Consider the following 22122-nt stretch of genomic DNA (forward strand, 5'->3'; position numbering starts at 1 on the left):
TTCCACACAATTGTACACTGTGTCAAAACTTTGGAGATTAGCTTTGTATATAGTAGTAAATCTTATAATAGTAAAGTATTTCTAAGTGTTTATAAGATATCCAGTCTTGTGGCTGCCAGCCTTTATTGGTGCAAATTGCTCTACTTTGGCTTAAGTCTGAAAGAGTAGCTGACCCAGCGAGCTTTATAGACATAGTAAGGCTTTGAACCCTGGACCACCCAACCCCTAGTCCAACATTCTGCCTAGCTGTCCACCACACTGACTCATGTGTGTGGCTCATGTGCACATTGGTACATGCCATTAGGAGTAGCAGTGGCGTAGGAGGTTAAGAGCTCGTGTATCTAATCTGGAGGAACCGGGTTTGATTCCCAGCTCTGCCACCTGAGCTGTGGGGGCTTATCTGGGGAATTCAGATTAGCCTGTGCACTCCCACACTCGCCAGCTGGGTGATCTTGGGCTAGTCACAGCTTCTCGGAGCTCTCTTAGCCCCACCCACCTCACAGGGTGTTTGTTGTGAGGGGGAAGGGCAAGGAGATTGTAAGCCCCTTTGAGTCTCCTGCAGGAGAGAAAGGGGGGATATAAATCCAAACTCTTCTTCTTCTTCATTATCATATCCTTTTAGAACAACTAGTGACCCAACAAGCCAAACACAGCCTACAAGCTATGCATGATTACCCCAACAAATACTTGATAAACCTCCTGTTGGTTGCCAAATAGAAGACACTGTCAGGTCACCAACTGTGCAGATTGAGTCTAATTTTTGTTCATGCATTTGCCATATCAAGAGGTAGCCGTATTCTTCCCCAGAGGTAGGTGTGTGCTTGCCATTGTGATAGGCAGCTAGAATTTTTAAAAAGGACTTCTGTACTTTCAGCAGCTGTGTGGAAGTATAACATTAGTATGTACTGATGGTCTACTCTGTGCAGTTTTATGACATGATAAACATCACCTGCCAAAATCCATTGTAACAAAGGGACAAGGGCATTGCGCCTTATTAAATCTTGTTGGTCTAGGTGGCTGTTAGCAAGAATCTGAATAGCGCCCCCCTCCTCCTCTTTTTTTTTGTTACCAAGAAAGTAAGGAACCAAAGAGAGATTACTATGGCAACTGGTTGTCATATTTTGTGTGTGGGTGTGTGTGTCAAGGTGCCTGAACTTTTTAAAGCTGTGTGAAAGACAGAAATTGATTGTGAGGCTCTTTCTATTACTTCACTTTTTCCTGTTGCCTCACTACCATACTGGGAAAATCCTCCCCTGCTACATTAAAGACTCAGAGCCTTACTTTTACATGACCTCAGGACGCACCACTTTCCTGCAGTTGCACACTGTAGGGAAAGGCCAGTAAATTGTGAGACTGTAAGGAAATGATATCTTATGTGTGTTGGAATGTTACCAGTTCCTTGTTAGAATACAGCAGCCCTGTAATTAGGGTTGTCATCTGGCCTGGAGAAAAATATGTTGTCCCTTTAACAGAGGCTTAATGTGTAGAAATGGACAGGCAAAGCTATTCATGCCATGGTGAATAGCATGTCCTGGTAAACAACTTCCCACTTAATGTATTGCCGAAGGCTTTCACGGCCGGAATCACATACCATCGCTGTATGGTCGTGTTCTAGTAGCTTTTTTTTAGTTTAATAGATAGTTTAATACGGCCAAAGGCCAGCAAAGACAAAACAAAACAACAGCACACATTCACAACAGCAAATTACAACAATTATTACAGCTAACCATTTACATGAATGTTTGGCTTTCAGCTCATCCCTGATTAAGTAGGCCCTTGCGTTTTTTATACGCCAATGCACAGAACTTTTTGCTACCTGCTGGGAGATGGTTGCATCCTTGTCTTCCAACAGCATTTTCCTAATCTCTTGGTCAGGATCCTTTGCAATTATCAAGCTGTGTTGCACAAGCAGAGGTAAAATAAAGAGCTCTCTCTCTGCCTTATGCAGCATGCAGTGTAACAAGATATGTATCCATACGAATCAAAGCGTCCCTAGAGTTACAAACACATTTCCCTCCAAATGCCAAGGGGTTTTCCCAAATCTGCCTATAAGCATGGAGGAGATGATGGAAATGCGTCCAAACCGTGCTCTAGAAAAGGGCCCTGGGGTATTTGGCTATGGTAATACATAAGTTGAATGTAGGGGGGCCATTACTGTCACCACTACCAGATTTCAATGGTCTATATAGAGCAGGAAATGAGGCATTATCATTTTGGTAGTCAATGTCGTCCAATCGTTGATATACCATCTTAAGAGCTAAGGGCAAGTCCCATTCAAGCATCAGCATAGGGTCTAGCCCAATCTGTTTAAGCTTCAGGATAATCTTCTCCGACCAGATTGGGTATGGTGATGTTGACAGAAATGCTGGTAATAGGCCCTGGGGGTGTAGGTGGACTTTAATCCAATATTTGATGGCTCTCTTCGTTCTAGTAGCATTTTTTCCTGACATTTCACCTGCATCTGTGGCTGGCATCTTCAGAGGATCTGAAGTTCCTCTGAAGGTGCCAGCCACAGATGCAGGCAGAAGTCAGGAAAAAAAATGCTACTAGAACTCAGCCATACAGCCCAGAAACCACACAACACCCCAACTTAGTCTCGGTTAAAAGTACAGGCTACTGGGCAAGGCTATCTATCTAAATTCAAAGCTCTTTTACATATTTATACTGATTCTCTTCTTTTTCATGAGTATTCCTGTAATAAATAAGAAACCTGTGGCAAGTATAGTAAGTAGGGACGGATCAGGTATCCTTCAGAAAAGTTTCACCATTTTAGAATGTCTCATTGAGATTCATTTGAGAAACTCCCAAGTGACGCAAGACTTTCATGGAAGTTAGACTGATAACTGATTGAGAAAATAGAGGGGGGGGGGGTTCTCCTGCATTTTAGAAAATGTCCTTATTTCAGTGCTAACAAAACTATGCAATCGAGTTCTTTACACTGGTTCTCTACCCCGATTTCTCACGTAAGTCTGATTTTTGTTTAGCTCTCAGAAGAGATTGGAAAACTTGAAGACAAAGTAGAGTGTGCCAGCAATGCACTGCAGGCTGACTGGGATAGATGGAAAGAAAACATGTGCCTTGATGTGAAGATGGCGTTTAGTGATGTGGCTGAAAACAATATCCGGTATTACGAACAGGTGAGATGCAGAGTAAATCATTGCTGTGTTTCACCGTCTCTATGTATTTTATTTATAAAAAGATTATTCCTTCCACTACTTTGAATGTACTGAAAAGTGCAAATGCTGCCTTATTTTTTTCAAATAGGTCTTTATATCATCTATGAAACATTCAAGCAGCTTCTGAGCTCTCTGTCAGCAGAGGGCAGCCTTGTTTTACAAAGCACAAGAATGCAAGCACTTGTAGCTGGAGAAGAGATGTTACAAATCAGTTGCAGGCCTTTAAGATGGAGAATCTTTACTTTCTAGGGCTTTGTGGGAAAGAAAGGTTGAGCTTGATCTGCAGATTCATTGCCTTAGGCTTTAATTGATCAGTAGATGAATTTTCATTAATGGAAGCAAGTTTTAATCGTTGAGACAGATTTAAATGGTACAGTTCTTTATTTTTTCACATAACTCTACAGCTGAGTGATGTAACAATTAAGCAAATCATTATTAATTTTCATGTCATCTGCTTAATTTGTGACAGGTTGCTGTTAAAAGCACAGGGGAAAGACCCCATAGAGAAAGAAGGAAGGAAAAAATGTGGCAACCTTAATTGAAATACATGAACAAAGAACCCAAAGAAAGAACCAAGACCTGCTGCACCAGACTGCAGGCGACTTAAAAAAAACAGCATAACAAAACAGGAGATCGTAGATGTGTATTAAAGTGGAAGCTTAACACATAAGAATGTGAAGTGCAACAATAATAAACATACAACATAAACTGGTTGTGGTGGGTTTTCCGGGCTGTATGGCCGTGGTCTGGTGGATCTTGTTCCTAACATTTCACCTGCATCTGTGGCTGGCATCTTCAGAGGTGTATCACAGAGGGAAGTCTGTTACGCACTGTGTCCAGTGAGAAGGAAATGTTTTAGTGAGGTATAAATTGTCATGTCCCAGGTAGGGAACCAATCAGTAAGTGTTTGGGTGGAACTTGCTATGGAAATATGTGGTTGATAGTATAGTATTGCAGGTGGGGTTTTTCAGTCCAAGGAGTGATTCACATTTGCATTCCTTGCAGCAGCAGCAGTATTGGTGAATGCAAATTTATACCCCACTAAAACATTCCCTTCTCACTGAACACAGTGTGTAATAGACTTCCCTCTGTGATACATCTCTGAAGAACCCAGCCACAGATGCAGGTGAAACATTAGGAACAAGATCCACCACACCACAGCTACACAGCCTGGAAAACCCACCACAACCAGTTGAATCCAGCCATGAAAGTCTTCGACAATACATACAACATAAACCTCTTGTACAAAAGCAATAAGACAATATGAACAGTATATAATACTTATGCCAGGCAATCCACCCGCATAAGAAAGCTGGACAAAAAAATTCACTCCGATCAGGAACTTTGCTATTTCTTGATATCTCCTCAACTTCTTTCTGTCGTGCGACTTCTGAGCTGTGCATTATTATGTCTCTCAAGGTAGCCATACAAAGCCTGTTCTCTAAAAATATTGAACTGTTCACTGATAGGTCTTGAGGCACTTTGTTCTTTCTTCATGTGACATAAGGAGTTCATAACCTACATCTAAGCACTTTTGAGTATTTCCTTGTGACGTCCCTACAGTCTCGGCCTGCTCTCACATTTTGTGATGAGACACGAATGCCACTATCAATACCTCTTACTCTCTTTAGTTCCATACAGTTGCAGACTGGTTACAATAGATGTCAGTTTGCAAGATTTGGGAGGCACTTTCCCATGAACAGGTCACAGGGAGCCTGGTCTCCCCCAGAATGCAGATGTAGCATCAGCTGAATGGAAATCAGGGCAATCTGGGACTTCTTGCCTTTCAAGATCCTATGCATGGAAAATATGTTTTAAGACACACAAAAAAGATGAAATCCTATGTCAACCATTGGTGGGGTGAAATAGAAGTCTCTTCATGCAGGAGTGTTTCTGTTAGTTTCCTGGGCAGAGAGGTCCATCTGACGTCCATCAAGGAAACACATGTGGCAGGGATAACAAGTGTGATGGTAGATTGGTTTAACACACTGATAGAATGGAATTGGTTGATACATCTTTGGTAGAAGAGTCCTTCAGCAAGCTCTGACAGGATGATAGGTCAATTTGCCTACCCAGGGATTCACTGCATTTTTAAATATCCCATTAGTGCAGACTGAACCAGAGACATTTTTTTTCACTTACTGTGAATTTTCCTTCTCAGTGGTCCCAGAATGGGACAGTCTTACTTGCCCTTCTTGGGAGTTCTGGAGGGAGAACCTCAAAGCAACCTCTGAGGCAATAGCTAGACCACTTCTGGTACCAGGTTATTTTTAAGTCTGTCTCCATTTGTTCTTGTCCTTTCTAAGTTCCATTTCTGTGTTTTAAAGGCTGTGTTTTAAAGGCTGAAACACTTCTTCACGCAACGTGTGATTGGTGTTTGGAATATGCTGCCACAGGAGGTGGTGATGGCCACTAACCTGGATAGCTTTAAAAGGGGCTTGGACAGATTTATGGAGAAGTCAATCTATGGCTACCAATCTTGATCCTCCTTGATCTCAGATTGCAAATGCCTTAGAAGACCAGGTGCTCAGGAGCAGCAGCAGCAGCAGAAGGCCATTGCTTTCACATCCTGCATGTGAGCTCCCAAAGGCACCTGGTGGGCCACTGCGAGTAGCAGAATGCTGGACTAGATGGACTCTGGTCTGATCCAGCAGGCTAGTTCTTATGTTCTTATGTTTGAAAGGGTGGGGGGAACTAGGTATGAGCTAGATTCCAGCATCACAGCGTAGGCCTGTGGGGTGGGGGGGTGCAAATCTCATATTTTGCACCAGGCTCCATTTTCCCTAGCTATGCCTCTAGATTACATTTAGGTAACTACATTACATTTAGGTAACCAAAATAATGTAATATATTCCAAATATGTAATTTTGAATTTGAATGTTTTCTTTATTTTGGCACATTTTCACATACAGAGGATATGTTCTCATTCTTCATGTATAGTCCAAGCTAATAAAATACCCCAAGCTCCATATCAAGAAATACAAGTATTTCTAGAACATCGTTTTCTCCATTGTTAAGATCAGGGAAAAGATGTGGCCTTAGAAGCGTCTGCATTCTTTCTAAAGAGTTTTTGTGGAAGGATTTTTTGCTGTCAGTTTGTCAAGGGCCATTTAGCTGGTATGTAATGTACCTTATCCTCCTTAAGGCAGATTAGTGCTGTCACTATATGAACTGTCTTCAGAGTTTACATGTGAATTGATCTTAGCTGAGTATAGAATGGTTTGAAATGAACCTTTTAGTATTCTGTGGTTAGCTGGGACTAGTAGCAACAGTTTGGAGCAACAGCTTGATGTAAGTAATGTCCTGAAATTTGTGTGGTACTTCTAAAAACTGAAAAGGGTGTCATCCATATACCATTAAACCTTGGGGGGGGGGGGATCCTGATTAAATATGTGACAGTTTGAGGTGTCAACCAAATATGGGATTTATGTTTGTTTCATCTATTTCATCTTTTAAATATTACCAACCACAAGTGTCTTTTTGAGATAATGTAAACGACTTACCATTTTTTCCCTGATGAACAGCATCACTCAGGTTAGTTAAGACTAGTTTTTCTGTTGATGAAAAAAGGAGTGGGAGATCCTTTTTGACTATCCAAAAAGACTATGCTGGAAATTATTGAGCCTGGTTGGATAAAAACTGTTTTTCCCTGTCCATATGAAGTTACAAATCTGATTTAAAACAGGCTTTTAGATCCAGGTCGTCAGTTTTTGAGCCTGTGGACACTCCTGGAATTGTGACATGAAGTTGTGGGCCCAACCACAAAAGGCTGCCACAGGAGGTGGAGCTGCTGTGGAGAGCCAGCATGGCTTAGTGGTGAAGAACAGCAAACTCTAATCAGGAGAACTGCGTTTGATTCCCCATGAGAGACAGTGTCTAATCCGATTAACTGAGTTGATTCCATTTTCCATATGAATCCTGCTGGGTAACTTTGGGCTAGTCAGTTCCCCCAGAACTCTCTCAGCCCCGCATGCCTCACAAGGGCTCATTCCGCACATGCAGAATAATGCACTTTCAAACTGCTTTCAGTGCTCTTTGAAGCTGTGCGGAATGGCAAAATCCACTTGCAAACAGTTGTGAAAGTGGTTTGAAAACGCATTATTTTGCGTGTGCAGAAGGGGCCAAGGTGTCTGTTGTGAGGATTATAAGCTGCTTTGAGGTTTCTCAACGGTGGAGAAAAGTAGGGCACAAAAACTGACTCTTCTGATTATAACCAGAAATTGACTTCCGCAAGTGATGGAGCCACACATATAGCCCAAATGCAAGGGAGATGATGGGTAATTAAAGTACACTAGGATAGAAGAATGAGAGAGAATAAAACAAACACTGTGCTGGCAGTTTCCCCTGAAACACTGCTTAGCCAATCAGATTTTCAGTAACCAATAGAAAATCCTGCTGGGCAGGATCCATATCTGACCCCATCCACTTGGTAGGTGCCAAGAAAGAAGTTGGTGGATGCCATGGCACCCACATACACTGTGTCAAGGATTCCTGCTTTAGATACATGTTGTTAAACTGTATACCCACTGATTTAAAACTGAGTCCCCAAAGGCACAGTGGAAAGGCTATATGGCAACAAGCCCACATAAAATACTAGTGCAGAAGTTTTTCTTTTTAATTGGCTTTCCTTCTTACCCACACATGACTAATATGTAGAGTTGCCAGCTGCCTGAAGAAAAAGTGTCCTGCCCCTTTAATCGATGTTTAATAGGATGCTGTTAATCAGGTGATACTGTGCCTTGAAAATCTTCCATTATGTATTTCCTCACATTAAACTTCTATTAAAGGGAGAGGACATTTATCTGTCCAAGTAGCTGGCAACCACAAGGACTGGAAATGGTCATGCAAGTCCTCCATTCAGCGACTTCAAAGTAACATAACTTGGGAGTGGAAGAAGTGGAGATTTGTAAACTGGAAGATATGTTTTCTTTGTGGCTCATTTGCCCATACTGTGCTATGATGGATGCTGTATAGCACAACAGAAGCATATGAATGACCCACACTTCCATTGGGAGCATGCCTGATTTTTCCCTTCATTCAGGCCACTGACTCTGGTGTGAGAAGTGTCTACCTACATAGTAATGCTGATGCATGGGAGCCCCCGTCAGGAGAGTTTGTTCAGAATGGCAAGGCTGCCTTAAAAGGTGCTGTGTGGATTTGAATGTTTTTGTTGTGCTTGCTGACATCCTTGGGAGTGTTTTGCAAAAGCAAAGAAAATGGTTTGATCAAAAGTTATAGTTTCTTTTCAAGGATTTTCTTAAAGAGGAAAATACAATCTCTTCAAGTTCCCCACCCACCTTCATATATGTCATCATGAAAGAATCCACACCTAAGGCACCGCAGACCCAGCGGGGCATGCAATACCCTTGCTGAGGGATGCATTAAGTGAGAATAGGACTTTTCTCCATAATGTAGGGTGACAAGTGATATTTCTTTATATTTGACATTGTTTGAAGAATAGACTCCCCCCCCCCTTTTCTGCATGACTGAGCCCTTGTTTTAATATATTGCACTCAGTCAAGCCCATCTCATATGTCAAAGTGATCCTGTTTGCATGTCACCAAGCGATTCCAGCTGAGCCCATTATTTTTCTGCACAATTCTGAACTTGTATTCTTAGGGATGTATTCATCTCTCTTTTTAAAAGGTTAAATTTATTTAAATGTTTATGTGCATCTCCAAAGGAAGGGTCAGTCGTGAACTGAATTGCAGATTCAGTCACATCTGTAATTCAACAATATAAAGGATGCAGAGATAGCTGTGGCTCCCCATCACCCAACTGATTCATGGTCCATTCGTGTATTGTCCCATAGTAGACAACTGGTGTTCTACAGCTCAGATCTACCCAATGTGATTTTTTTCAGCCCTCAAGTTCCAGCTGATTTATTGTGACCCTTTAGGGTTTTCGAGACAAGAGATATTCAGAGGTGTTTTGCCATTGCTTGCCTGTGTGAACCTCTGTGTAGTGGCCCTAGTTTTCATTAGTGATGTCCCATCCAAGAACTGACCAGGACTGACCCTGCCTAGCTTCCATGGTCTGATGAAATTGGGCTATCCTGGGCTATCCAGGGCAGGGCAATTTTAGGTGTCTCTTAATTGGCCTTACCAAATCTCTTTTGTCAGTTGAATGCTGTGGAACTCCTTGGTGCTGTATCATTGCTGCTCTGGTCCCTCGGGGGGGGGGGGCAGGGTATAAATGTAATAAATAAAGAAAACTAATCCTGATAGAAAGTTTGACCCAGGTTTGCTCAGAACAAAAAGAACATTGATTTCCAAAATAGGAACCAACAGAGATATATTAAACACTTCAGTGTTACATTGTTCTTTGGGGTGGCTTTTAATGTCTTAGTTATGCAACACAGATGGTCAATAATTACAAAGTTTTTAACTGCTGTATAGAGGCTGCCTGTGAGGGTGTCAGTTTACTGGTCTGAGCTCACTAAATCCAGGATAATATGTCATTGAAGGTCTCCTAAGATCTAAATTGGCAATTCCTAATTTAGACCCAGGCAGAAAATGCTTTAATCTAGAGTATGTACACATTGAAAGAATTTTTTATTTATTGGATTTATAAACCATCCTCCCCCTAGGGGCTCACTGGGTTTTGAAGTTTCAGAACAAAAACCATGGCTGCTGGGTTTAACATGCTGTCAAATAGTTTTTAAAAAATCTTGTAATGGTAGTTAATGGTGGTCAAATATGTGGAAATAGAGGGAATTCGAGCATCCCCATCCTGATGAGGGAGGCCATATGCGCACAGGGAGCAGCGCAGGGCTGTGTGGGTGCATTTGCACACACACACCCATCGCATAAGGGGCAACTCTGCTGGTGCAGGGAACAAATGCTCCAGCAGCCAGCTACGCTTCAGCTCCCCAGCAGTCAAACACAAAAGTCTAGGCTGCTGCAGAGCTGTTCTGGCCTAGAGCAGACACTGGCATGGGGAGAGTGGGTTGCGATGTTCCCGGGGTGGAGCTGATGTTAGTTGGCTTCCACCCCAGGTTTGCAGCCAGTTGTGCCACAGCCCAGTCTATTGGCCCCATGGAAGGCTTGTTTCTTTTTTCTCCCTCTCAGTGCCTCCAAAAAGCTATTGGAGATAGCATGGCATAGCCCTTTCCATGCTGACTCCATCCACTGGTGTGATCTGGATTGTGCTGTTAACTCGTAAAAGGAATGTGCTGCTTTTAAAAAAGGAGGAACTAGAATATGAAGGTCAGCATTATAATTTATTTATTTATTTATTTATTTATTTATTTATTTATTTATATTTGGATTTTTATACCACCCTATCCCCAAGGGGCTCTGAGAGTTATGCTTGAACCTTGGGCTGGTGCACAAGTGCATACTGAAGACTTGTTGACCGCAGCACTGAGTACTATTTATTTTGTCCTATCAGAGTACCTGGCACATCACGACATAACCTGAGCAGAGAAGGCCAGTTCCTGCCCTGAGAAGCTCACAAGCGGACAGCCAACCCTATGTGAATGAGCCATGCAGATCAGTGCCTGAAACAGAACTTGCTCCTTTTCCAGAGCAGTGTTTGTGGATAGAATCAGATCTCAAACTCAGCTGCCCGTTGTTGAATAATCAGATGATCAGAAATTAAGAGATGGGCATGCATTGTGAACTATCCCTCAGAAACTTTACAGCAGGTGTCTCTTTTGGTGAGAAATCATTGTGGGAATTATAAAAACATGGCCATACAAATACTTTCTGTTTGATGGCCAAAAAACCCCAGGCATGCTGTTCACAAACCAGCAGGTAACCCGCACAATTGTGTCAGTACTATCATGGATCAGCAGGGCTTCTCTTGTAAGACGAACAGATGAGTTTTATTCTGTTTTCCATAGTCCTTCATTTCTATAATGTTTAATTCATCATTTCAGTGGATAGCATCATTAGCAATCATGTCCTGCTTGAGGAAGTGCATGAATAAAGCAATTGAAACCTAGTTGAAATCTCCAGTGCTTAAAACACTTAACTGTTTACGCTGTTGATTTGGCAGGGAGAAGAGTCTTCCAGCACAGGACTTGCTTTACCAACCACTGGAAAATACCCTTAAAATAGATAGTTTATTAATTTTGTCCTGTTATTTCCCCCAAGAACTTGAAGTTGCTCTGTCTGGAGTTATCCCCTTTGTTTCCACAACAACTATTCTGTGATTAAGGTTCGGCTAAGAAAAAGTAATTTCAGATTCCCTCCGTGTCTTTATAGCTAAGTAGGTGTATGAAGTGAGGTCTTCCTGGTTCAAACACAGCATTCTAAACTCTACACAACATTCAATGTTCATAGACTGTGATGGTGTTACAGTGTAAGAAATACGCACTTGGTATCAACCTCATAATAATAATGAAGGAAATTATCATGCCTTCTAGGAATGAAGTTTGGAAAATGTCATACCACTACAGCCTAATGCAGCCTGGAAATGTGTGGAGGGCCAGAGTATATTAGCATTTACAGCAAACTTGCAAAAGTTGTCATGGAGAAAGACTCTAAGATTTCATGAGTTATTGAATTCCTAGATTAAACCAAGTGAAGTAAATGAATACTAAATGTGGCTGAAGGTGGGAGACAAATAAAAGGTAGATTTTGAATGGCTGTGAAGGAGAGAATGAGGCAGAGAAAGTGAAGGGGATGGGGGTTGCCAGGAGGAGGAAATTTCCCCCTCCCCCGCTATTTCTTCTCTCCTTTCTCTAAAAGTACACATGGCCTCTCCCCTTTTCCTGCTTCTGTCTCTCCTCCTAGGATTGCCAGCCTCCAGGTAGAGTCTGGAAATCTTCTTGAACCACAACGGATCTCCCAACTACAGTATCTTATTCCAGTTCATGGAGATAAATGTGAGACAAACTGTTTTCTGGTACGCAGTAGTTGTCCATTCTTGCCTGCTTTCTCCACTGTTTCTACTACCATCAACATTGTTAATCAAGGCACATTTGGATCTGGTCAGCCATGTTTGTAGGATGGTGACCACTGTGGATTGGAGTCCCCAGAGCAGACTGCATTGATTAGATATGCTTTGCAAGAATAATCAATCCCTAAAACAAGCACCACAAAGACATGGGCAAAATATGATGCAGTCCTGGTTACAATGACAACATTTAAACAGGCTTGCATTTATCATTGGCAAGAGAGAGATTTTCAAATTAAAATCACAGTGAGTGGCTCATCTTTGAAGCAGCCATGTAGGGAAGCTGTTCAAAGCGAAGGTTTAAAACCTTGTTTATTTACATAAGTTATTCAATTTTTAAAGCTTATTCTCGTTTATGTAACCAAATGTGTGTTCCAAAATTCAGATGTTCCTGTGCCTTATTTTGTTGTCAGTGATAAGAGTGCTGCTTCAGCTGGCAAGATATATAATTAACTACACCAATACAAAAGTAGGTCTCTGTGCCTCAGGCTCTGGGTCTCTCTTCTGCAAAACATCAGTGGCAGAAGTGATGCTACTTTTGAAGCATGCCTTTGAGCTGCTCTGAAATGATTATATTTGTGTCCGTTAGCAAGGAAAAAGAGGATTGATTCCAAATAAAGGATCATTAGCACAGGCTATCCAGAGAGAGACTAAAATGTTAAGAGGAGGTTTAATTTATGTATATAGGATTGGATTTGTAATTTGGAATCTAATTACTCATAAAACTGTTATGGGTCACAGGAAAAAGATGTCTGCACACAAATGAAAAGGCAGGAGCTGGCCTGATACTATGCATTGCTTTTAAATATTGCTGTGAATTATACATCTAAACAAAAACATCAGTTTCATGAAAATTAAAAAAAAACCCTGGGAAATGTTTCAGTACTACACACAGCTGCGTGTATGGCTCATTAGCAAATATGATAATCATACAATCATCATGTTGGAATCATTAGCAGAGACCATGAAGCATTTAAGATCATGAAGTTGTTTTTTGTCTCCAATAATCCATGCCAGTACAGGAGAGAACTGCAGCCCTTGTTACAAGTGGACTGGACTGGATGAAATTCAGCCTATGCAAGATAGAGATCAGTGGAGAGAATGAGAGCATACCTTTTCTTCCCATTTACCAGGCATGCATATACTGCCTCATTGCTGCTGTTCATGGGTTCCATATTCCCATATTTTATACTAGCAGCAAAGCCCATTGTTAGGGAGATGCAATGGGCTCTAGCAAAGGGTGGAAGAGGAAGCATCTCCCTCTGCAATGGGCTTTACTGGGGCTGTAGCGTCCCCTTCCCCACTCCCGGCACAACGCTTACCTATACAATACTTGACAACAATACTTGACAAACACAACAATAGCATTGAACAATATTATAAGATGAATTGTAATGAAATTGAATAGAAAAAAGTCTGCAGTGGTGATTACTATTATAAATATATAAAAATACTTCCTGAGTATTGAACATTGAGTTCACATATTATTATCTATCCCTGATATATTTAACACCTTTTTAAATACATGTCAAGATGATTATTCATCATTCATATTTATCATTTCAACAGCATGTTTTCTCCCCATTTTTAAGGAATAATATAATTTGCATGCTTTCCATTTGAGTTCAGATTTTTTTATTGGTCTTTTATTCACATAGTTCATTAATTTTGCCATTACTGCATATTGCTCTACTTTGCTTTCCCAGTCCTCCCTGCATGGACACTATTTTGTTTTCCATTTTGTTGCAAATGTAACTTTGATAGCCATTATCATATGTATAAAATCTTCCAAATTTTTGGGACTATTTCTGGCAGAATGCCCAATGGCATACTCTTGGCATCTTCAATAAATTCAGTTCTTTAAAGTTTCTGGATTTCAGCATGTAATTCTTTCCAATTTTTTGTCATTTTGCACAGTAACCTCATATGATAAAGAATCCACCTCTTTACATTTTCATCATTTCCCTTTACAGTTCTTATCCATCTTTCAATATCTCTTGGAGTAAGACACCACCGATAAAACATGTTATAACAGTTTTCTCTCGATATTTGACCTGCTGAAAATTTTATATCTTTCTTCCATAAGGTTTCCCATTGTTGGAGAGATATTTCTTACTCAAATTTTTGCATCCATTTGACTGTACACAATTTTCCTGTTCTTTTTGCTGCATTATCAACTTTTTATATTCAGTCATCTCCCTTATTATACCTCCTGCTGTGTGAATGTCCCTTTTATATCTTGAAACTATTTGGAAACTATTTTTGTCTTCATCTTTTGCCAAGACTTGATTTCTCTTTGGCTCATTCCGCACATGCAGAATAATGCACTTACAAACTGCTTTCAGTGCTCTTTTAAGCTGTGCGGAATGGCAAAATTCACTTGCAAACAGTTGTGAAAGTGGTTTGAAAATGCATTATTTTGCGTGTGCGGAAGGGGCCTTTGAGAGTTAATATCTTCATATGTTATAAAATCATTAATTTTTAATCACATTCTTTTCATACTATGCCTTTATAGGGGACCTTAATGGGGATACTGGGGGACTAACTCTTCTTCTATTCTTTCAGTCTTCCAGCACATCAGATATTGTACAGTGATACAAGAGAGGGAAGCATTGCCCATACTGTGAATGGTAGATGGAAGGGAGATCCAGCTTTGTAGCACACAAACAAGGCTATCAAGTTGGGCACAATCCACTCTCTCTGGGCAAATTTAGACAAATTAAGAATCTTTTGTATCTGTGACTGACTGACTGCAGAAAAAAGGGAAAGTGTTTATATTATACCCAATGCTACCATTTCTGAAGCACCTCAATCCCTGAAGGGAAAAAGGTGAGGCAGGCTAGGTCAGCAAGTAGTTTCTCTGCCTGAAGAAGTTAAAGGAGGTTTGGGGGTCTGTCAAAGTATACCATTTTCCTTCCCACCTAATTTATGAATTTATTGTTTTTTACAATCATCCTGCTTTGGAAAGTGCATGTTTCATGTTGGAGTGTACATTAATCAAACTGCAACAAAGGTAGGCTGTTCTCAGACTGGGACTTCTGGGATAGTCCATTTTGGCCCCTTCGGCCCATGCAGGATAATGCACTTTCAATCCACTTTCACAATTGTTTGCAAGTGGATTTTGCTATTTCGCACAGTACAATCCAGCTGCAAAGTGCATTGAAAGTAGATTAAAAGTGCATTATTCTGCAAGTGCAGAAGGGGCCTTTCTCTTGCAACCCCTTCTCTCCCCCACACACACATCTTGAAACATCACCTTGTGTGGCTGCAGTTATCTTTTCCCATCATCTCACACACTAGTTTATTGGCTTAGGGGTAGGGAAGATTTCGAATGACTCAAGGTATGCAATTCTGATTGCAGTCATTCCATTCCAGCTTTATGTTGCCCTGAGATCAGCCAGCAGCAAGTCATTTTATGCTCTTGCTGAAGTTCCTCTTTATTTAGCACTTCCTGTTTCTCTCTTCTAAAGTAACCTTCCTCTGGAACAGCAGTCATGGGAGAAAATAAAGTAAACTTAATATGACTGTTGTGAAATGGCTTTGCTCCCTTTACTCTGCATCAATTTAGTACGCTCAGCTTCATTGCCAGAAGGAGCAAGATTGCTCACCTTGGCACAGAAGAACGAGGGCCTGTAGTTGTTAAACTGCAGCAAATCTGGGCTTGCCACCAAATACACTTTCCAAAGGGAGGCATAGCCAGTTTGGAATCCCAGTATGAGATCTGTAGAGTGTGAGAGTTGCATCACATTTATTGTGTTCATACTTTACTTTTCCAGATATATTCTTAAAATTCCAGATATATTCTTAAAATTCTTAAAATAGACCTAAAACTCTACTGTGTGAACTGCTTTTGAAAGTGGCCAAATAAGGTAGTCCAGTCAAGACTGGATAAATTCCAGCTATCTGGCATGAAACAATTGAAAAGTTTTGTTCCATTCTGCATAACTCTGTTTTCCCGCAATGGAATCTGGGCCTCTATCCAGTAGAGACACTGCATTCCCCCACTTTCTAATGAGAAGGCTCTAGAAACATGGCTGTCTGTGATATTGGTCCCTCTTCTCTGGAATGTGTTCTTTGCATGCACGTGTTTGGTGCCTATTCTTCTGCGTATTAAGAACCTTGGTCTCTTAAAGTATGCTATGCCATAGGCACCATCTTTGCTGCTGTTTGATGGAATCAGCTCGTACTGATGTTAGGTTTTGACTTTACTATATTGTTAGCTGCCATGACACAGAGAGTAGAATACTCAAACAAATGGCTGTGCTCCTTATGGCCCAAAGTTATAGAACTGACAGTGGGAAAAGGAGGTGGTATAGGAGGTGGTATAGGTATAGGAAAAATGCCCTTTTACCATGAGATTTACCTGTGGATAAGTCAGATGGGGCAGTGAAGGAGCAGCACTCCACGCCTTTCCAAGGGAAAGGTAGACTGAACTTATTTTCCTCAGTTTTCTATCCTGAGTCAGTACCTTCAATTGTGCTTTATTGGCACTGTTCATCATGGTAATAGTTAACATGGGTTTTTGAATGTAAAGTCTCACTGCAAAAGACAGATAAATTCAATATTAACTATAATAAGCAGCCAGCATATACATATTCTGAATGCACAATATGGAGGGAAGAGGACGCAGCAACTAGTGAGTTTGGACTCAAATTCCCTGGAAGAAAATATCAGGCTGGCTGTGACTCAGGATATCTTTTCACACGGGCCTTTTGTCCCACTTTGGATTCTGAAGGCAAACATTTGGGGAGAGGGATGTTTTCACACATTTTAAGGTTAAAGCCTATTTTGGCTTCTGAAGGCAAACGTTTGGAGGACAGGTGTTTTCATACAGGATAAAGCCTGCTTTGGCTTCTGAAGGCAAACATTTGGGGGAGGGGTGTTTTCATACACTTTCAGGATAAAGCCTACTTTGGCTTCTGAAGGCAAACATTTTTTAAAGGTTTCACACACCTTAAGGAATAAAATGCTGTCTCCCACAGTTAATGAAGCTTAAATCTGGACTTTCCAAAATCTGTTATTATGTTGTTGCACCTTGTTCTTAAGTATATGAAACCTTTTTTTTAAATGGCCTTCACAAGCCAAAGTGAGTTTAAAGAAGGTATATAAAAGAGACCTAAAGTGCTTGTGTTGAGAATTCCATTTACGATATGTCTTTGTAGGTTAATTACAATTAAAGGGACAAAGTTATTACAAGTAGAGGTTGAGCCTATCTCTTGAAGTTCACGTTGGTGTGACACTATTTCATGGTAGGCTTTGTGGCACACTTGCCAAACTCTGTAGTAACCACTAGCCTAGTTTTTCAGTTTGATTAGATTTTGGACCAGGCAACAGGACACATTTGCTTTTGTAAAGAACTCTGGTAAGTTCTTAGTCATCCCCGTGATTTAACAGATGTAAAATTCTGTTCTTATAGGAAATGTTAATGAGTTCTGAAATTTCAGTATCTTCCATAAATTATTACTTGCACTTTGAGGCTTCTCTGTGGGCACTTTCACACTACTAACATGCTCTTCTTTTTCTGCATTGCTGCCTCATTGCTGAGGCAAGGTGACAATGGAGATTTCAGGCTTTAAAACAAGAAATAGGGAAAGGGGGACTCTGCTCTTAAAAGGTATACACTGCAAAACTCCCAGCAGCATTTACAGCTAATTTGAAGAGGAGCTCTGTACAAAAAGTGCAGAAAGAAGGCAGGGGATTTAAAAGGAAAACAACATTTCAAAGGGCAGGCAGAGTTTTTCACCTCAGGGAAAACATTGGAACAAGGGTGGTCTCAAAAACAGCAAAAAATGCCCTCAGAAAGAAATTCACAGTGAAATGTGTGTGAAATGTCTTAAGTAACCCACAGCTGTGAAAAGGCCAAAGAGCTTCAAAATGGCTGTCTGAAAGTAGCTTATACATTTGCAAATCTTTAACCTATGAATCCATTTTCTTTTTAAGTGCCTTGCTACCTGGGAATCCTTCTTGACATCTCAGACAACAGACATTTGTTTGGAAGGAGACTCTGAAGATAGGCCTTGACTTACTCAAAGAAGAACATCTCACTTATCTTCTGAAATGTTTTGCTAACCAAAGAAGTGCCCTGAACAGGAAATCAAATGCGTTTATTCCATATAAATACTAAAATTCGATGACGTGTGAGAAACAAACCTTTTAAAATCTCAGGTATTCTGCAGTTCCAGACCATGTTTTGAATCAAGGTAAACACACAGAGAGAGAAATCTATCTGATTTTCAACAGTATTTTGCCTATATTTGTTTTTTGAAATACTGTGTAATTAGGATACAAAATATTTTAAATATGTGAAAATTTCTTCATTTTAATATTAAAAGGTTTACTAGAAATTTCTGTACCTTATTTTTCATCTTATTTTGATTGATACATTTAGCAATCCTTGAGGATTTATAAAATTTTCTGCCAGTGTCCAAGTGAAAATTTCTGTATGAAGGGATGCACAGACAACCCTTCCCTTTCATATAGAATCAGGGTACTGGTGAATGCCGATACCACACTAGTCAGTCTGACACCCATACATGATTTTTTATTTAAGAAGCTATCTTCATACAGTATATGCATAGACAGCAAGTTGCTTGGTATTAATAGCATTCATGTGGATTGAGCACACTGCCATCCACCATTATCGGAGGCCAGACTGCCATTGCCTACTCCCTGTGCAGCACACTGTTGTCATCCAAGCAAATTCTTTGTGATGGCACAGGAACAAGGTTTCATGAATGATAGATGCCTAAGCAGAATACTAATGGCAATTCACCAATCAGAAGACAGGAACTTTCACAGCCCTCAGGCAGTGATTCCTAGTACCCAGAGGTCACTTGTATCAGAAGGTAAGTATCCTTTGTACCATTTAAATACACTCATCACCTCAGGAAAGATGGTGGTTCAAACCAAGGCCTTTTCTGCATGCACCACTTGCCACAAATTTTCCCAGTGATCAAACCTCGTGCCTGGAAACATTTTATGTGAATTTATTCTGCACACCCCTTGTCATTTTTCCTTTATCTATTCAGTTGCATTTATTCCACATGCTACTGCTGAAAACATATTATTCCTGGATGTCATCCATGATGCAGAAACAACCCTCCCCCCTTTTTTCTTTTGTGCAGTACTGTGTGGTTACATTGATGCCTCAGTTCAAAAAGTTTCTCAGCCTCCATTTCTACCATTAAAAACTACCCACACAAAATGGAAGCAAAAAAAAATACTGGAGCAGGCACCATTTCCTGAAGGAACAGAAACACATAGCCTACTCTCCCCCCCCCCCAAAAAAAAGCCATTTTTTTTCAGCCAAATTAGAGCTGCAGTAATGGACAATTGTTACTGCAATTCTCTCTTGTCATTTTCACTCATTCCCAACTGTGTACACAGTGTACAGGGTGAAGTGTACACAGTGTACACTTTAACATTACATTGCTAGGTCCATATGAAATTGACAAAACTGATCCAAATGATCCTGCTTCTGTGTGTCAACAGGGATGGAGCAAGGGGGAACTGCGCCCAGGGCATGCACGTGCCCTGTTCCCCTGCTGCGGCACTGCCCAACCCCATCCCAGAACACCCCCCCATGCCCCCTCCATGGCCCAGCCACACCACCGCCCTGTTGACGCTACGCCATTGTGTGTCAATGTTAGCATTGCAAGCTCTATGTGAAATAGACAAAGCTGATCCAATTGCCTCTGTTTCCTATTTCTGCCTCAATGTTACATCTCTAATTTGATATGTAATAAAATAAAATTCCTTTCAAAAATGAAGGCCAAGGAGGAAAATAAAATGGCTGAAGGGGAAGCTGAATAACTGCATAGGTCTGTGGATAAGGGCCAGGTGTTTGAAGGGGCGAAGAAATAAAGACCATTTCAACCAGATTGCACGTTCAAGAGAAGCTGGCTCAGAATGGATAGAAAAAATGCAGTAAAAGCACTCGAGGAAAAACAGAAAAAATGAAGGGGAAACATTTCCGGAACCAAACAAAGAAAAAACATGTGGAATTCAAAGAAAGAAAGCACAGCATTTGGCAACAAGATATGTGTAAACAACTCTTGCGGAAAAGATCCAAGTGTCAATTTGAGACTCATGTGTCTTGTTTTATATTTTTTCTAATTTACATCTCTGCTTTCATTATTTAACAAAGCTGTAAATTATGGGAGGCAGAACCTCATTAGTAATCCACAAACATGAAATTCATGAAGCTTTTTTGCCACCCTTTATTGCTGGTTCTGTAATTTCCTCTTCCTAATACTCATGTATAAATTATGTAGCTCATTCTTGTTTTCCTGATTGATTTATACCGTTATTGTAAGACCAAGAGAAGGCTTTTTTTTGCCATCAGTCTGCCACTAACATTTCCTTGTATGAGGTGATATGTATACTTTATGACTTTTCTAGGATCATCTTTTTGACAATTTATTACCTACTTTGCCTAATTCCTAGAGATGCATTTAAATTGTTGTAGGAACTTACATTCATTTTTAGGCCTATGTTCACACATTTCAAGTGCCTTGTAAACAGTGCAAAACAATATAAGATATATAAGATATATAAGATAAATCCTGTGGGATTTAGTTTTGTCCCACTGGGCCTGTAAGACATAGGCCCCTTCTGCACATGCAAAATAATGTACTTTCAAACCACTTTCAGAATTGTTTGCTAGTAGATTTTGCTATTTGGCACTGTAAAATCCAGCTGCAACGTGCATTGAAAGTGCATTATTCTGCATGTGCAGAAGGGGCCAGAGTTGTCCCACTAGGCCTGTAGTTGAAGACAGTGACATCAGTGAAGACAGCAGGGGTGTAACAAGGCAGCCCTGGGCAAACTAGCCCTGAGCAAAACCTGAGTTGGATGCCCCCCCCCCCCATGGGCGGCCACTCCACCATGACCAAAAAATTTTTTGCACCAGGACATTGGTGCCTGCAGGGGGTGCATTTTTAGATATATCAGCACCAATATTTCAGCATATCATCAGGAGACTGTCCTTATGCTACACCCCAGGTTTGGTGAGGTTTGGTTCAAGGAGTCCAAAGTTATGGACTCCCAAAGGGGGTGCCCCATCCCCCATTGTTTCCAATGGGAGCTAATAAGAGATGGGACTACAGTTTTGAGGGGCCATAACTTTGGCCCCCCTGAACCAAACTGCACCAAACTTGGGGGGTGCCATCATCTCCAGATGATACCCTGAAATTTTGGTGCCGATTACCAAATCCAAAAAATGCACCTCCCTGCAGGAACATCCTAGAAATTTGTCCAAGAATCTTTGTTCTGCATTGAGTTTTCTGCATTGCTGTCAATGGGGGTTGCAGGCTGTGGGGGGCACATTTATGAAGGCACAGTCTCAAAACTTTCAGGGTCTCATCAGGAGACTGCCCTAATGATAACCCCCAAGTTAGGTGCAGTTTGGTTCAGGGGGGCCAAAGTTATGGACCCTCAAAACTGTAGCCCCCATCTCCTATTAGCTCCCATTGGAAACAATGGGGGATAGGGGCACCCCCTTTGGGAGTCCATAACTTTTGACTCCCTGAACCAAACCTCACCAAACTTGGTGGGTAGCATAAGGACAGCCTCCTGATGATACGCTGAAATTCTGGTGCCGCTAGCCTAACAACTGCGCCCCCTGCAGGCCAAAAATGGAAAACCACTAAAATACCCAAAAACGAACCCAGCATTTTGATGCCCCCCTCAAGGTGATACCCTGGGCAGCTGCCCACCTTGCCCAATGGGCATTACACCAGTGGAAGACAGTTACATCAGACGGCCTTCCTGCTGCTGGGCTCATTTAAGGTTTATACCCCTGTTACGCTGTTGTGTCCCCTGTTGTTCACTGATAGGATAAAGGGGATTACCCTGTTGGCACCATCTATTTTAATTATATTTGATATGTATTAATATATGCCTGTGTATTGTTATTTTTGTCAGCTGCCCTGAGCCCAACCTTGCTTAGAAATCAAATGAAATAGAAATAGAAACAAATAGGGTAGCATATGCCTACTCAAATAGTACATCATTTCCTTTTACTTGTATCAATGTTGTCTCA

General features: G+C 41.0%; 1 protein-coding gene across 3 annotated transcripts in view; it reads left to right on the forward strand.

Annotated features, from left to right (window-relative positions):
* SNX7 (sorting nexin 7) overlaps positions 1 to 18424 on the forward strand; it is a 52667-nt gene extending 34243 nt beyond the window's left edge. For 2 of the 3 annotated variants that reach the window (XM_048497136.1, XM_048497138.1), the window contains exons 8-9: positions 2985 to 3137; positions 18021 to 18424. In XM_048497136.1, coding sequence (XP_048353093.1) covers positions 2985 to 3137; positions 18021 to 18101 — 234 coding nt within the window. In that variant the 3' untranslated portion in view covers positions 18102 to 18424. Of the gene's footprint in view, positions 1 to 2984; positions 3138 to 11917; positions 14313 to 18020 lie in introns of those variants that run through there. The other variant, XM_048497137.1, reaches the window with a different exon arrangement.
* The last annotated feature ends 3698 nt before the right edge of the window (positions 18425 to 22122 follow it).

Source organism: Sphaerodactylus townsendi, linkage group LG05, assembly GCF_021028975.2.
Source record: "Sphaerodactylus townsendi isolate TG3544 linkage group LG05, MPM_Stown_v2.3, whole genome shotgun sequence".
NCBI classification, from domain to species: Eukaryota; Metazoa; Chordata; class Lepidosauria; order Squamata; family Sphaerodactylidae; genus Sphaerodactylus; species Sphaerodactylus townsendi.